Raw genomic sequence first — 17798 nt, forward strand, 5'->3', positions numbered from 1 at the left:
AGTTGGACGCCCCTACTGCGCAAATCTTGTTTTTGTTTTTTTAAGAATTTTGTGTTTAATACCAGTTTAGCCTAATTTTGAGAGTACTTTTTTTCTATTACATTTTGTGTTTTTGAGAAGCCCAGTGAGATACAGCAACAACGCAGACAGAAAAGAGAGTTATAGACGTTAACTCTTATTGCAATATTGACCCCATCACCTTTGATATACACATAAATAATATTCTTTTCTTCTACTTTTGATTACAGACTGACGAGCAAACAGCCACTTAAGTCTAAGAACTCACAATAAAAAGATACAACATAAAACTTCAATTATTATGGAAGTGTGACCTTTTTGGGAAATATTATTTTCAATTTCTAAGGTCTGAAGGTTTGAATAAAGATGACAGAAATCAGTCTACTCTGCCTGATTCTTGTATCTTGTCTTGTGAGCTAAATCTGGCTTCTGATCCAGCTTATAGTGAAATTTTTCGACTCGAAATGGTTTATTTCAAGCAATCAAAGCAGGAATTATGCACAAAACAATACAACCAGCAGTTATAGATTCGTACAAAGACATATCAAATTTTGGATAATTGGACATTAAATCAAAAATTGCTTGAAAGGGAGTGGAAGGACGGGGATTTATACAATCCCACCCCTGTTCTACCGTAACCATTTCCATGACACGATTTATTTGAAATTTGAAATCTACTAAATTTGAATTAATTATAGAAAACCTGAAAATTAAAACTGTAAGTTTGAAGAGAAAAAAACTTGGAAGAACCATTAAAATGTTAAAAAAAGGAAATGTACAACTTTCAAACCTAAAACTGTTGCCAAATGAAAAATTACTGTTTATTTGTTACAGCTGCTGTTGTGTGTTTTCAACTTTAGTTTTTTGTAGGCGAACTTTACTCACTTTATCCACTTTTCTCAGACACATGAACATTTTCACACTTTTCTCTCCTGTTTTAGCTCTCAAAGTTCAAACCTTGATGGAGAAATAATTCCAGGATTATAGAATGAAAACAAACATCTGATTGCGACGAAGATTTAGGTGACTCTGACAAGCTTGATTGACAAGCCAATCAGGATGCAGAACACAGTGCTCTGTTTGACAAAGAGACAAAAAGCACAGAAAGTAGAAAAAGTGAAAGTGAGACCGGTTGAGCGATGATGCTCTCCCAGAGTTTTAGGGGTGACACAGGCAGCACCACAAACAGGCGCCAGAACCTGTTTCACCCAACGGGAATCAGGTCCCGGTAGCAGGTCGGCTCAAAGCCCCGCCCCCACGTGGAATAAGGCTCAGCGGTGAAAACTTGAAAAGTGTGAATTAAAGGTGAAAACTGAGAAATACGCAGAGAAAGGAAAGAAACCCAGAAACAAAGGTTGACAATACAATGCAGCAGCTGTTAACAATTAACATTATTTTTAATTTGGTAACAGGTTTAGGTTTAAAGTTTTTAGTTTTTTTTCAAGTTTCAAATGTACACTTTTATTTTTCAAAATTTCAACATTTCCCTTGGTTTTCAGTGTGTACTTTTGAGTTTCGAACTATTGAATTCTATTCAAACTGGTTTTTATGTCACTTTAAGCTGATCCTGGTTTGACCGTCCAAAAGTCAAATAACTGTAAGCATGACTCAGTGATGCTGAGTCATGCTTGAATCACTGGGTTTGGGTTCAGAGTCAGCAAACGCCATGACTGTGTGAATAAAGGAAGGAACATTTAAGGGACATGAACAGCAAAACACTGAGGTACACCAAACTACATCCTGGATCTCTCCATCCAGAACCTCTGGAGTCCAGAACAAATTCCCCTCGCCTCATTCAGGGTCAGAAAACAGGAAGGAAGGAAGGAAGGAAGCAGGAAGCAGCATTTGCTCAAGAAAACGTCTCAATCAAATGTCACTAATAAAAGAAAAGGGAAGAATCTGTTGTGTTTATATTTCTCTGGTCTCTGGAATAATATAATACAAATTTTACCGATCTATAAGGAAAAAAAACATTTAGAAACTCCACTAACAAGCCAAAAAATAATCATTAATGTCCTAAATATTTCCCAAAAAGGTTTAACTATCTTATAGTTTATTAATGTTACAAACTATGTACTGTCCAACTCTATCCATGCATTTAAAGATTTGAAAAATGCATTTTTTAAAAGCCTTTGATTCAGAGCAAACCGTCAGAACTGTGCAGAACTCTTTTCCAGCTCCATCCCCGGCGTGAAACCGGGCTGCACGGTGCAGCAAGACGCCGACCTCCTTCAGTTTTCATCTGCGTCAATCAAACGTGTTTAGAGTAACGATGACAGGACTAATTGGAGTGACAGCTGAGAGCTCACCGAGCAAATTCAAAGCGTGATTGAGAAGGACGTGGTGGCATATTGGGATGATTGGTCTGTAGGTCCTGCATGGTTCTGAGGGGAAGGGGGGGCGGGCTTGCTATGTGCTGCAGAGGACCTCTGAGTGCGTCTTACCTGGGAGAGATGTCGCAGCCCTGCTGCATGAAGGCACCCAGGGAGAACCAGAGAGAGTTGAAGATGCCAAACTCATTGGGGGGCTGGTCGCTTGGCTGACCGTCGGTGCCCTCTTCGGGCTCCTCGGTGTGCCATTCGTACGGGCTGAAGCGGCTGACCAGGAAGAGCACCACGCTCACGCCGATATAGGCGAACACGATGCACATCCAGATCTCGTAGGCCAGCGGGTCCAGGAAGGAGAAGACGCCAGGTTTGGACTTCTGAGGCTTTTTGATCATGATGGAGATACCCAGCGACATGAAGGGTTTGGAGAAATCGATCACCTCCTCCCGGACCAACGTGATAGTCAAAGGGGCCACAGCGATTTCCGCTTTCTGTGGGGATTAGGACAAAGACAGAAAGAGTTTGTAACTGTTTGGAGCCGTCCGAACCGTAAAAAGTCCATAACAGATTAACTCAAAATATACCCTGGTCCCAGGGGGAATACACGATCCTGACTGGCTGCTGGGTGTCCATTAAAAAGGGATAACGCACAGGATAACCGCACGCCTAAAAAAGTAGTTCCGGCCACATGGCTTAAATGTTCTGTATCACTGCTCTGGCTTCTTTGAAACAAACTTTAGCTTCACCATCTGGAAAAAAACAAGCGCTAAGAGGAGAACTTTCCCTCTGAAACGATGCTGTGGGTCATTTAACCTGATGTTTAGCCTCTAAACCACTTCCCTCCGCTGGTTAGTCTTCATCCAACAGCTGCAGTGCAGCGGGGCGGTACAGGCCCTTCTGCCGTTACCATGACAACGCATCACCATTTGATTTGTTCGTTTCAAGGATTAATTGTGGTCAATATAATAAAAAAAAAAATTACACAGATTCATCAAACTTACTACAGAAATGATGAAATGAATAGATAAATTAAAAAATAAACAGACAGAAAAAAGACACACTTAAGTCACAATTGCTCAATTAAATATAGTGATGTTTAACTAAAGTCGAGCTTTATTTATGGATGGAAAAGGAGTGGGAGGACCGAACTTATGTAATCCCGTATCAAATAGTTGTTTGTGGTGAAAAACATTTTTTCGTTTTCTAAACATTAGAAAAACCAGATTAAAGGGATAATAGTTGATTTAATATTTCTTTTTTTTTGTAAGTCACCATGCGATAGGCGGAATGACGCTCTTCGACGCGTTCGCAGAAGCAACCATCCAACGCAAAACGGTTCCCGCCTCTGTGTTGTTTATTACTTCATCCACATCCTCCTTACCTACACTTTTAGCCCTTGTGCTGTCTTGTGGGGTCCAGATGACCCCACTCCATGCATGGGTGGGGTCATTTCGACCCCACAAGACAGCAGAAGGGTTAAATCGAGAGGGACGTGATGCCATACTGGCATGATTGGACTTCTAGATCGTGGAGTAACATGACCGTCCCAGATGAAGGAATCCTAAACTCGAGCTTCAAAGATTTAATTTGTCAGCCACTGTACTACAGCCTATTAGAGCTTCCCGTGCTCAGCCTGATGCTTCTATGTGACAGGGGTGGTAAATGGTAAATGCTGTATACTTATATAGCACTTTGCTACCTTCTTCGAAAGCCCAAAGCGCTTTACAGTCACAGTCCCATTCATCCAAGGTGGGGTTCGGTGTCTTGCCCAAGGACACTTCCACACATGGGCGTGCAAGGCGGGAATCAAACCTGCTATCTTGCTATCATTGGTCGACCGCCCAACCGCTGCACCATGGTCGCCCCATTGGAGCTTTGAGGGTGGCGGGGGTGATGGTTATCATTTTAATTGATTTTGATTTTTTTTTCATAATTTAATTTGGTGTACAGCACCACGTATGTCCTTGACTTGTACTGACGGTTCTTCTTAAACCTGACAAAGACCTGAAGATGTCTAAAGATGACTCTTTTTTGTTTTGTTCCAGAAAGCTCTAGATGGCACATCTCCGGCAGATTCAAGGCGGACGGATCAACAGAAGACGGTTAAAAATAACTTCTTTAATGCAAAAGGGCTTAGCTGGAACTCCAGGAGAATAACTCAGGAGGGCGAAATAATACGTCAGTGGCTTTCAGCAGACGGAAGCAGAAAAATAGTGCATGACCAACTCATCCTGGTGCAGCTGCTGCACGGCAGCCTGCTGAAAATCCACAAAACAGATTATTCCTGCCGCCTTTTGTGACCCTGTCTGCCAGGCTTAGGAGCAAAGGGTTTACAACCAGCGACTTTAAAGTTTCATCCCAGCCATCTGACTCTGACGGAAGGAGAGAAAACAGGACCAGAGGAAGGAGGAAGAAAAGAGATTTGAGTTTTTTCCATTCTCAGCAAAATTTGCTAAGACGACAGCCTGGGGGAGTTTAAGTGCTGAAATACCCGGCGTGTTCAAAAGAGGCCGGGCTCTTCCAGAATAACGGAGAAATTAGTGGTTTCTCCCAGCAAAGACCCAGATGGTGAAGTGCTGATAGTCTCAATGTCCTCAGACGTTCCCACAAGTGCATTTTTTACCAGAATTCTCCCGTTTGTTTCACTTTCTGTCAACCAACCCTGGAGCTCCACCCCCTTTGAAGTCACGGAAATGAGGGAAGCATTTAGAGCAAAAGACTCGGGGGGCGGCACTCCCGTCAGAGTGCTCCTTACTCCTTTTGACCCACCTGGTTCCACCAAAAGTGTGACATTGATTTAAAAAAAGACTTCATGAAGATGATTTCATGTGTTCTCTTTGTTTCCTAAAAACCCCGCTGTTGTTTTATTTGATAAGGATCGCAGATGGGGGCGACACAAATAAAGTAGTTGGATAAAGTTGGATGCTAAGCCTTAGTCACATGCACCTGTACGGGTGCTTTGGGTATTTGGCCCGGGGAGGGTCGTGGAGAGGAGCGACTGCATCTTAAGGTGGAGGGTGGGTGTGTCTTGGCCACTTTAAGGGAGTCATAAAAATGGAACGTACCATTGTTGTGCGTGTGGTAAGTGTATCGTGAAGTATTTGTAAGTCTAACGGACGTAGCATGCACCTGTGACCAGATAACTAATGTCGTACGGCGTCCTTATGCCACATTCTGGTCGTTACTAATGTGTGAGTACTGGCTCTTAACTGACCACATGCTAATGCTGCACGCACTGGTGTGCACGCGATGTGCACGTGCCTGTAGGATGTCCACACAAACTACACACTGATTGTCTAATTTCCTCATTTCTGCAGGTCAGGACAACGACCGTAACACAAGAACAGCGCTAGCGGGGCTCCTTGTGGTCTGCGGGATTTAGGGGGATAGAAATAAATAAAGAATCTGCGTCTTATCTACTCCGCCCTTAGGTGATGTACAAGTCTATGACTATGATCTGTCGCTAACACCAAAGTGTTCATGAACATTTACTCTCTTTGGGTTCACTGAGTGGTCTACAACCCCCATACAGGTTTGCCCATTTTCACCCGCCGAACGCCTGTATCCCCCCTTAGAGGCAGTTGAGACTAAGGCTTTAACCCTCTTGTGGGGACCAAGTGACCCCACTCCCAACGTTACCGTGCCTCCGTTGGGAGTTGGGTCATCTAGACCCACTAGACAGTGCGCTGAACCTTTTTTCTTCAATGATTTGTGATCTTCACTGGTGTCCATGGATTACATGAAATCTTTCCACCTTTATCCACCTTTGTCATGGTAGGGAGAACACCTCAATGTAAGGGTGGGGTCATCTAAGATAGCACAAGGGCTAAAAGGAGGTGGTGGTCCGAAAGGTCAAACGACCACTGGAGGCTTTATTTATTTCATATCTGTCTGAACAGGGACAGTGCCCATTAATGATTATTGCTGTTAATGTACCAGCGTTGGCTGCAAAATGCTAAATTTTCCAACTGTGGTCCCTGGGTAAGTTGTAATGGACAAATAGAATGACCAATAATACAAAATTCGGTAAGAGTTTGAGGGTTAAAATAGAGTGGTCTCTACAAAGATCATCGAAAAATGACACGTCAGTTGATAAATTATAATAATGAAATTATTTACTAACACACGACAACACAAAAGTCTAAAAATCCAACTTTAGGATCCACCGTTACACCCTTCAGATGCTTCTAAGCCTTTTTAAAACTTTGTTCTTCAAAGATCTTCTAATCTAATCTTCAATGACCTTCCTTATAAATGAAAGTGATTGATGCGGTCCAACAGATTTTAGAGATCGTAATTAAACGAGTTCGTACTAATGTCCGTTTGGAGTCTCCCTCCTCCAGCACATGGTAGGATTTGTGTTCCTCAGAGCTTCACGTGTTCTTCTGGAAAGAACTTTGCTGCTGACCGATTCTTCTGTGGTTCTTCTACGAAAGCAGAATCTGAAGAAGCTTTAGGGCGCGCTGTGTTCTGATCAACAGGATGTTATGTTTTGTCTCAATTTTAGTCCGAGATGTTTGGACTAAAATCCAGCGGACTGTTCTCTCTTTTGAAAGCAGCCTCTAGTGGTCACGCAGCTTTGACATCAGCATCCATCTGAGCATCGCTGGAGACCAACCACCCTGACAGCAGCGTGACCAAAAACCATCCAACAATTTCCACGTAAACTACAGAAAATGAGAATCCAAGAAGCACAGCACCACAAGGAAAGCCAATTAAAAAATGAAAATAACACGACAGCCTTTACACCACAATTCTTAATCCCTTTTGTAGTTTTTGATTCCATTAAAGATGGACTTACCCCGTACACCAGCTCCCCGACCATGCCGTTCCAGATCTTCGTCTCTGGGTCCCTGGCTCCATATTTTCCATCCGGGACAATTGAGATCTTGTACTTGATTCCGATGTGTTTGGCGATCTCCGAGGCCAAATCCACGCAGTAGCCCTCGTACTGGTCGTTGCCCTCGTACATCTCCCAGTTCTTCTTGAGCATCACGTACGGACCCTCCTGCACGGCGGATTGGAACCAGCGAACCAAACAGACACACACAGACACGAGGACTGAAATTACCGTTCACAAACAGAAACTGCAGCTCGGCGCTTTCAAACTTTATGATTTTCAAACATTAGTTTCCTCAACAACAGGTTTTCTTTTTTATGATGGGAATGATTTCATTTTAGGTAGTAAATTGTTTTTTGAGGAGTTTAGTTGGTGTATTTTCATGCTTTTACATATTTTTTTTGTACTGTGAAGCAACCTTGAGTGTCCAGAAAAGCGCTATATAAACAAAATGCATCATTATTATTATTATTATTATTCAGACTAGAATTGAAGTTTAGCACACAGAGTTCCCTTTCTAAACACAGGTTTCTGAAAGCCACAAAAATCCCCAAAACGCCCCCATTGATGAGAATACTGTTATCATTGGTGAGGTAGTAGAAGAGTTTCACACTAAAAACAGGGATTTCAATTTCCTAGCATCAGTTTAAAGTTGTTTTAAAACGACGTGTTAACGGAGTTGTAAACGACGTGTATTTTACACAGAAATTTAGGATAATGTGATTTTATTGCACCAATACATTTCCTTAAAAAAAAATCTTTTCTCAATCCATTAAAGACCACTAAAAGAAATGAACAGAAAATTCTGATTTTTGGGAATTTTGTTTTTAAAAACTTTGATGAAATCTGCAAAAAAAAAAAAAAGGTTTCAATTTTTTTTATGACACACATATAGTATCAGTTGTGATCTGTTGGGTGATTTGCTAAGTTTTTATTCACAACAATGTTTGCTTAAAATGCAAAAATATTGTCATAAGTAAATTTTTTTTAAAGCACCTTTTTTACCCTCTGTCTCAAATTTGATTCACAGATTTTTAATATGATGTTACTGTTTTATTAAACAAAATTAACAGTAGATGGGTTATTTTCACTGTAAAGTCTTGATAGTTAGCTAACCTTTACCGCCAAAAGTTTTTTTGAGATTTCATGGAGGCAGCCATTTTGAAATGAGAAGGAAGAGCCCTCTACTACCCCCTAGTGGAATGATGATGAACTACAGGGTAAGAAAACATGAACCGACTTATATTCAATGAGGATTGTAGGACAGTTTGGATCATGCTAATGAGATGGGAGTCTCAGAAATGCGTTTGTCAAATTTGATATGAATGGTTATTTAGGACTAAATTCAAAAGTAACCAGACAAGCTCCCTTTAAAACTAAAGTTGCGGGTTAGAACAGAATAGAATAGAATGCCTTTATTGTCACTATACACATGTACAATTCGCATCACACGCGCATACAGTGAAATGGAAGCCGCTCACTATTCAATACAAACATGCATAAGAAAAGCAATTCACAAAAATAGTAAAATAAAATAATAAAATAATTTCGCAAAAATGAAGAGCACAATTTATAAAGTACAATTTACAAAAGTACAAAATGTACAATAGAAATTTCAGCAGAGATAGTTAAAAAAAAACAGCTATGCCCATGATGGCAGAGATATATTGCACTTAATATATTGCATATGATGAGATTATATTCCACATAATGAGATGGTGTTGACATGATGAGATGCGCATAGTGAGAGAGAGAGACATGGGGGTGGAGCTGTCAGTGTCAGTGCATGTGTGAGTTCAGGATGGTTATGGCTTTGGGGAAAAAACTGTTTTTAAGGCGGTTTGTCCTCGATCTGATGCACCTGTAGCGCCTTCCTGAGGGCAACAGGTCAAACAGTCCAGAGCCAGGGTGGGAACTGTCTTTTATGATCTTCCCAGCTCTGCTAAGACAGCGGGAGGAGTAGATGATCCTCTGAGCTGCTTTGACTACCCTCTGCAGTCCCTCCCTGTCCGCCATGGTGCAGCCGCCTTACCACGTTGTAATGCAGTACATCAGAAGGCTTTCAATGGACGTCCGGTAAAAGGTTGTCAGCAGGCTGGGGTCCAGATTGTGCTTCCTGAGGACCCACAGATAGTGGAGTCTCTGCTGGGCCTTTTTGATGACTTCTGTGATGTTTGCTGTCCAGGAGATGTTTTTGGAGAATACGACTCCCAGAAACCGGAAGGTGTGGACCCTCTTCACACGTTCTCCGTTGATGTGGAGGGGAGCTGGGTCGGTGCTGTGCCTCCTGAAGTCCACGATGATTTCCTTGGTGTTCAGAGCTAAGTTGTTGTCTGAGCACCAAGCTGCCAGCTTCAGGACCTCCTCCCTGTAGGCTGCATCGTCTCCCTTTGAGATGAGTCCAACGACTGTGGTGTCATCAGCAAACTTAACGATGTCGCTGACGCGTTGACGCTGTCGTGCTGCGGACTGCAGTCGTGGGTGTAGGTTGAGATGGCAATCGTATGCTGAACTTGAACTCCAAAGACTTTTGCCAGACAGGGAACAATCTACAACCTCAGATTCGCACTAAAGGGGTGGAGCTTTAGCAACACGATTCATTTCACGTCTTCTGCGGTTCAGAGGGTTTCAGTCTGAACTGAGGCGATGGTTGTGAACACCATGAAGGACTTTGAGAAGTGTTTGATCACGGACGTCTGAACCAACATGCAGTAATAGGTCAAAGAGCCAAATAATTTCAAGAAATATGACGCCTGGATTCATCGCTTTCTCCAAAAGTCTGAAGTGACCCGGATTTTCAGCAAAGTTCTGACCTGCAGACAACTTGACCTCAACTTTCAGCGCCGCTGATATCAGCTGAAGAAGGATATGGACCTGAATGTAATGTCTGCAGACATAACATTGAAGAGAACTATAAACTCAGATTAAAATAAATGTTTAAACCAAGAAGAACGGCTGTTGATCAGCAGAAGAAGGAATACCAACCTTGGTCATTCGACAGAATATGGACCCTTTTTTTATTTTTACTTCACAGCATTACCTTATTATAAAAAATAAATAAATAAATAAAATAAAATAATAGATTGATCAATTAATGAAAATGGTTAAATTGATTGATTTCTAATATTACTTCACTTGCTCCAAAAACTAAAAAATTGATTCATGATATTTTCCTAATGTAACATAATTTTGCACATATTTTAACTTTTGATACTTGATCAAATTTTGCTATGAAAATTCCTGAAACAGTGTTATGTCTATTTTACTGATATAGTGTAATTTTTATTAATCATATACATGACTTTTATAAGTAACATAATTTGCATGTATTTTGGATAAATGATCTGCATTTGCCATGTTGATTTTCTTAAAGTTATTTTTTCCATAATAATTTAAGTAATTCATCTTTGTCATGTGATTTATTGATACTTCAGGATTCTTAATTCTGTCTGATAAAAGTTTGGAACCGGATATTGATAAATCATGTCATAAAATGGTTACGGTAGAACAGGGTGGGATTATATACGTTCACTTCCTTCCACTCCCTTTCAAGCAATATTTAATTTTATGTCTAATTATCCAAAGTTTGATACGTCATTGTATAAAAGTATAACTGATGATTGTATTGTTGTTGTGTATTATTCTTATTTGATTGCTTGAAATTAACCATTTCAAATCAAATCAAATCAAATCAAATCAAATCAAATCAAAATGTCCCCCGTCCCGACTCCACTTCTGTTTTTGAACCAGTTATGAGTTAAATTTGGCCAAAATCTAGGACAAAACAAACTCATTGGTTTCGAAAACTTCTTCAGGTCAAAATAAAGTTGTTTTTTAAAATCTTTTTATCATCACATCTATGTTATATTTCAAAAAGCTTCTATTTTCTACATCGCAAATGCTCCCGAAACAACATTTTGAGCCTAATTTTCTTTTTAAATGTCCTCCACTGGCAGAAAAATGCCACAAAAACATGTTAAAAACACCAAACCTAATGTTCTTTAACTCTCAGCTATTCGGTTTATCCTGACAGATGCAGGTGGGTTTTGGGTCTGTTGTGTTTAAGCTGCGGTTGTCCTGCTCAGCAGGCGACTCCTCAGAGTCCAGCTGTCTGTTTCATCAGATCTGTAATGACGTTACAGCCTGACAGTTAAAGTTCTCTGCAACCACCTCAGAGTCTCTCAGGATCCTCCATGACAGGGTTACGTCAGCGAGAAAAGAAACGGTGACAAATGAAGGATTTGTCCTCATTTATCCCGGAGCAACATTCTGAAACTGTGAGGCAAAGATGCTTCAACGGTTTCTGTTTATGTCAGAGAAAACGCTTCGCTTCCAACACGGCGTTTTTTCTTTTCAAATGCAGAAAGTCGTGTGATTAAAACAAAACCCTGCTGAAATGATGAAATCGTGGCAATAAAACAGAAATGTGGATTTAGCTGCCATTTTTCTCCACACGGCTGCTGCTTCACACCTTTTAGAAGTGTTTCAGATGAAACTAATTATTTACCAGGAAATATGTTGATGCAACGAAACTTAATCAATCCTGCACAAATCTGTGATTTTGAATAAAACTTTAGTCCTTTCGTCCTGACTGGATGAGGAAAATCAGTCCAGGTAAAAAAAAAAAAACTGACAATAAATGATTGGAAATATAATGAAAGGTTATCGTTTCTTCTTCTTCTTTGCCTTTCAGGGAGAGCCACTGCGAATCATCTGCCTTTAATTTCTGTTAGTTTAGGGACATTTTATGTTTTTAAATACCAGATTTAAATGCAGCCAATAATTCAAACACTTAAGATGCAAATATGAAAACTTTTACCTCAACATTTAGAAAAAACAGCAACAAAAAGAAACTATAAAAATATGAACCACGATACTATATTAAACAAAAGAATATTATAAAATGTTTTAATGTTGCTTAATGTTTTTAGGTACATAAAAGTTGAAAAAGATATAGTTTTATATGATGAAGCTGGATATGAAGGGGATCTTAGACATAAAGGGCTAATAAATCAATCCACAGACTAATATTTTGGTGTATGTGTATTACTACTATAAATACAACAGTAACATAATCAGAAATAATAGATTACATAACATTTAAATGAATAAACTGATTTTCAGTTGATTTTGAAAAATGTCATTTTCAGTTAACTTGTTTAATACAAACCGCAACGTTTCCAGCCGAGACACAAACTGGACTTCAATCTGGAGGAAAGGAAAACGCTGCTTCATGCCGTGGAGTTCAGTGAACAAACCAAAGTCTGTGGAGGAGAGAACTTCGTCCTGCAGGAGCGTTTGGGTTTCAGGGCTTCAGGCCAAAGAAGCCGTTTGAAAGCAGAACGTGAGGTCGGCGTACCGCACAGGTTGGGAGTTAGCATGGACTGTATGTGAGAAGTGGACTCAATGACCCCGCCCCCTGGCATTCAAAACAGGAAGTACCCGCTGCCTCCGAGAAGCCGAAATCCCAATAACTTCTAGAGAGAGATAACCAGCTATTACTCAGTCATTACCTTAAGCTTTTATTACTTTTATCATATTTGATCTCCCTAAAAGCTCCCTAAAATCCGAGCTTTCTCGCAACACATCTGCATCTCAACGCGGGACCTCGTTGTCCTGAAAACTTTCCGTATAACTTCAGGAGGCGTTCAGTGCAGCTGCCCATCATCAGCAGACAGGACGCATGCGTGCGGCGCCTCTGCAGAGGCAGCACAGGACAGAAACAACGACCTCGCACATTTCTGACAGGGGGATCAGAGCAGAAGTGCAATGTCTGACACCCTTTGAATGCAGCAGCAGCAAAAGCTTTCGCTTCCTTCATTCCTTTAAAAAGGGGCCATAAAGTTGCTGTGGCTATTTGAATTCCCATCTGTTTTCAGATATACTCTGACAGTCTTGATGGTTTTAAAATGGTATGTTTTGCTAGTATTACTAATTTATACCATGGTCTGGGTGAATACTCTATTCGGATTGGCTGCTGGGTGTGCATTAAAAAGTGATTCACCACAGGATAACCGCATGGGGAAAAAAGAAGTTCCGGTCACCTAGCTTAAATGTTTTGGATCACTGCACCAGCTTCTTTATAACAACCTTTAGCTTCATCATTTGGACAAAAACAAGCAGTAAGAGGTGAGCTTTCCCTCTTAAATTGATGCTTTATTCAAACCATCGGGACGATCAGCATATATATATATATATATATATATATATATATATATATATATATATATATATATATATATATATATATATATATATATATATATATATATATATATATATATATATATATATATATATATCGCTTTATATCGCCGAATCTTGACTGCAGCGGTGGTGCGGCGCGACACGGATTATTTATTACGTTTATTGTGAGAAAAAAGCAATCCACAGTGGAAAAAAACAAGAATTAAGGACTAAAAACGGGTTACTATTTATTTATTTTGTAAGTGACCATGATATAAGGGGGTCAATGGCCTTCGAAGTGTGCATAATCACTTTTAACGCACTTCGCGTCGGACGGTTCAGGCTTCCACGGCGTGCGTTAAAAAGTGACAATGCACACTTCGTCGCCCATTAACCCTTACATATTTGAGGTTTCCTTAGCCAATGCAGTGGGAGGAGCCAATGCTTTTTGCTGTTGAGGCGTTTTTTTTCTTTTCTTTAGTGGCACAGAGACGTCAAAGATGTTTTATAAATACACTTACAAAAAAGAAATGTCTGGAAACCCTGAGCTACAAAAGAAAACAACTTTGGTGTAAATAGAGACAAACAATGAAAGGGAAAAACCAAAAGAAGTTTTTAATGCTAATGGCTGTTAGCAAAAAGAGCATTTAAAATAGAAATATACACCATGCTCCTATAAAATAAACTTTTAAATGAAGGTCGTAGCAGGAGTCCGTTTGACTTTAACGAGTTAATATCACTTTTTAACAAACTGGCTCTCTGCCGACCCTTATTAGTTGTTAGGAAAACGGATTTGTTTGCTAAGTGATGTCTCACCAAAGTGCATATTAAAGTGAAAACAGTCCAAATTCATGAGATTTATGAGGCGACAGCGCCGGCTGCTCCAGGAGAGAAATGATGCCGTCGGGAGGAGAGAGCGCCGCTGCTGAGATCTTCATGGCAAAAGGCCGATGCGGCTGACAGACCGGTCAATAATCACAACCCCACGGCGTCACTCACCGCCTAATGGGACTAATTAAACATGCCATTATAAACACGGGCACACAGGCTCCAGTCTCCGTGTTTGCTTTGCTGGACGCGTGTTTGACATTCTGCAGACAAACAGTCATTGGGTTTGTTCAGACGACACAGCGGTGGGACCGCAGCAACAGTGAGAGAGGCCAACGCACTCGTACTGTCATTCTGAGAATCCTTCCAGGCTCAATAAAAACTTGGTTGGTTGGTTCCTTAAAGTACGAGACATGAAGGAGCTCGCTGCATTCAAACAGAAAAACACTCAACTGGAAACCTAAATAAAGTGGCCAGAACACCAAGAGCGGCTGGTTTGAGACGCTGCAGGACTCACCTGAAAATTGTTCAGGTACAAAAAGTATACATCTATCGAAACCTACTTTTAGCAAGATCCAATAGATCTAACAGATCCAAATGAAATGAATCGCACTTGTTAGGCCTTGGTCACAAACACCCGTACAGAGCTGCTGGTTCTTTGGGTCGTCCGCGTCTGTGGAGGGTCGTAGAGAGGCGTGGCCTCATCTTAGGGGGGGGGGCGGTGTGTCTTAGTCTTAAGACCACATGGATCGTACCATTGTTGTACGTGCGGTAAGTGTACCATATAAAATTTGTAGAGCTAATGGAGGTTTCACACACCTGTGACGGATGGTTGATGGAGTCCTTTCACCACACTCTAATCCAGTGTTTTTCAACCTTTTTCTGAGCCAAAGCACACTTTAACCTGACAAAAATCCAGCGGCACACCAGCATCCAAATAATTAAAAAAGGAGAAACTCATAGTTTGTATTGATCTACAGTCCCTCCTCAATCTCACGTGCATTTTTGTGATAATTGGGGCAGAAAAAGCTGGACGTTGCAGCTTTTTTTTTCTAAAAGATGTAATAAAAGTTTAGTTAGCTTTCAGTAATAATTTTCAACTAAATTATTAGAAATTTTATCCTGGTAGTTGTTTTTCCCTTCAGTTTATTAACATGCAGTTTTATGGAACCTCACAAAAATCAAATATATTCTGTCTAAATTGTGATTTATTTTAAAAAAATGTTTTTAATGTTGGTGCAAAGGCTACTGTAATTTTTGAACAATAATATGATCACAATATGTTTGACAAATGTTACACAAAAAGACTAACATTATATTTGTTTTCTGTAGCTACACAAAAAGTGAACATGTTGAAGTTTTATTAGTTTTTCTTTTTTTCTCCATCAAAAAAGAAGTCTTTGAAAACTTTAACAAAAATGTCTTATTTCTTTTTAGATGATTAAATTGTTTCAATTTAGCTTAATTGTGTCTGTTTGCCACTTCAACTTAATCTAAAGTTCTACATATAAAATAATCCAGACGTCATTAGAAAAGTGTTTCAGTTAGAAAGATGACTTGGACCAAACTCTGGGATGTTTGGCTGTTAAGAAACACAAACCTTGAAGGAGAACTAAACTGTTGACCTCTGATTTCATCAAGAAGTTTTAAAAACTGATGTGTGTTCGTTGTGGTTTCAAGACGTTTAACAGGGAAGACTCGTGTCACTTTAACCCGATGCATCATGGGAGATGTAGTGCAAACAGCTGCCGATTGCAGACAGACTCGCTTCTCTGAACTTCATGGTTTTGCTCTCTTGTTCCACGGTCTGATACCGGATTTTTGTGTTGGAACTGAGAGACTTAAGAGCTAAATCAGAACAAGGAAGTGAAGACTTTAACCACTTCTGATTGGTCAGACTGATGACGTGTGATTAAGCCTCCAAGAATGATTTGCAGAGACAGTTAAAGGGACTTTTCCGAAAACAGAGCTGTAGCTGCAGCTAAATCGCAGTACCGTCATTCTTATCAAAGCGTCTTTAAAAGGATATAACTACTCAGTATTTTATCAGGGCCTGTTTGGATGAACACAGAGCTGATATCCTGGAGATGGAAAATATTTTCAGATCAGTGAATGAAACCATCTCTCCCATGGCACACTAGTGAAAACTGCTCGAGTTGATAGAAAGGTGCGAGTACCCCCTTCTTGCTGCACACATGGGCGCGTCCATAGGATGTCCACAAAAACTACACTCTGATGGTCTAATTTCCTCATTTCTAATAGTCAGGATGAAGCACACTTATCATGGGCTCCTTGGGGAGTGCGTAGGACTTTAGGTGGTTGATAAATGAAAAAACAACACGCCTGCTTCACCCTTACATGTTGCATAAGTGGTCGCCCCAAAGCATGCTCATAGAAAAAATGTGCTTGATCATTTTCTCTCCATTGAACAGTCTACGACTTTATTCTGTGTGGGTCACTGGTGACCCGGTCTGCACATGTCCGATGGTTCCACAAACAACTGACCGGGGGTTTGCTTCTGAAGGTGGAAACCAAAGGAGGAGGATTTATTTTTTTAAATCAGGCTGCATCAAATCAAATCAAATCAAATCAAATCAATCAAATAATTTTGAAGGAAATGTGTTTGTCATTTGTGTCTGAAATGCTCAACAGGATGTTTTAAAAAGGTCCCAAAAAAAGTTCATAACCCCAAAATGTACAATTTATCAGAAAAGAACAATAAAAGGTTATTTTGGTACATTTCTCTTGTACTATAAATGTTAGTGTATGACTACTAAAATGGAAGAAACTGGCTAGTACATTTTAAAAAATTAAGATTAAATGAAGGGGTTGAATAGATTTATATTCTATTTCTTTGTTGTATTTTCATGAATTTATTGTCTATTTTTAATTAAGGTTTTATTTTCTTTATTCTTGCCCTTTTTCAATCATGCGTTGCTTTGTAATTTGTGTTAAATGCATATTGTGTGGTTGTGTAAATTCAATCAAACTTTCCCATATTCCTGTAAACTGAATGTGCGAATTTGATTTTTGGAGTTCATTTGTTTCTATAAATAAAACACATTTTAACGCTTTTTTTAACCCAGCAAACTGGTCTTTTACTCAAACTCTCAATTTAGATCAAAAATCTGCAAGAATGTAAAGAAACTCTTTCTACAGACACAACATTAGATAAGAATAAGACACGAAATGACAATGACTGCGGAGCAAAATGCGATGGATTAGGTGAGCAGATCTCTGGAACCTGCATCCATCTGAAGGATGATTCCAAACAGGAGGTTTCCTGGAGGACAAACGACCCCAGCAGGATCTCTCGGCCTGTGACAGATTGTTCCAGGTTTGAAAGAGCAGAGGAGCTTAAAGTCCAGAAACTCGATCAAAGCCTGCAGCTTTCTGCTGTCGATATAACGACAGTCAGACTCTGTCTTTGTGTGTCTCTGCTGGCGCTTCGGGCTCAGGAGGAGGCGGCCTGCAGAGGTCCTGAGGAGCCTCGTTATCTGCTGACGCTTCGGCCTGAAGACGGATGAAAGCGGAACGCCATGACCTCGCTGTGACACATAAAGAGCGACCGTGTTCTCTTTACCGTCTTTGAAAGCAGA

At 40.2% G+C, this 17798-nt stretch overlaps 1 protein-coding gene across 5 annotated transcripts in view; it reads right to left on the reverse strand.

The window, feature by feature from the left end:
• The window catches only part of LOC101175340 (glutamate receptor 4), a 170066-nt gene that overhangs the window by 27196 nt on the left and 125072 nt on the right, over nucleotides 1–17798 (reverse strand). For all 5 annotated transcript variants that reach the window (XR_002874661.1, XR_002874660.1, XM_023962862.1 and 2 more), the window contains exons 10-11: nucleotides 7147–7353; nucleotides 2463–2836 (exon numbers count right to left, since the gene is read on the reverse strand). Coding sequence is in view for 3 of the 5 variants with exons in the window: in XM_023962862.1 (XP_023818630.1) it covers nucleotides 2463–2836; nucleotides 7147–7353 (581 nt within the window). In the remaining 2 variants the exon portion in view is untranslated. The remainder of the gene's footprint in view (nucleotides 1–2462; nucleotides 2837–7146; nucleotides 7354–17798) is intronic.

This window comes from Oryzias latipes, chromosome 14 (assembly GCF_002234675.1).
Source record: "Oryzias latipes chromosome 14, ASM223467v1".
Classification (NCBI taxonomy): domain Eukaryota; kingdom Metazoa; phylum Chordata; class Actinopteri; order Beloniformes; family Adrianichthyidae; genus Oryzias; species Oryzias latipes.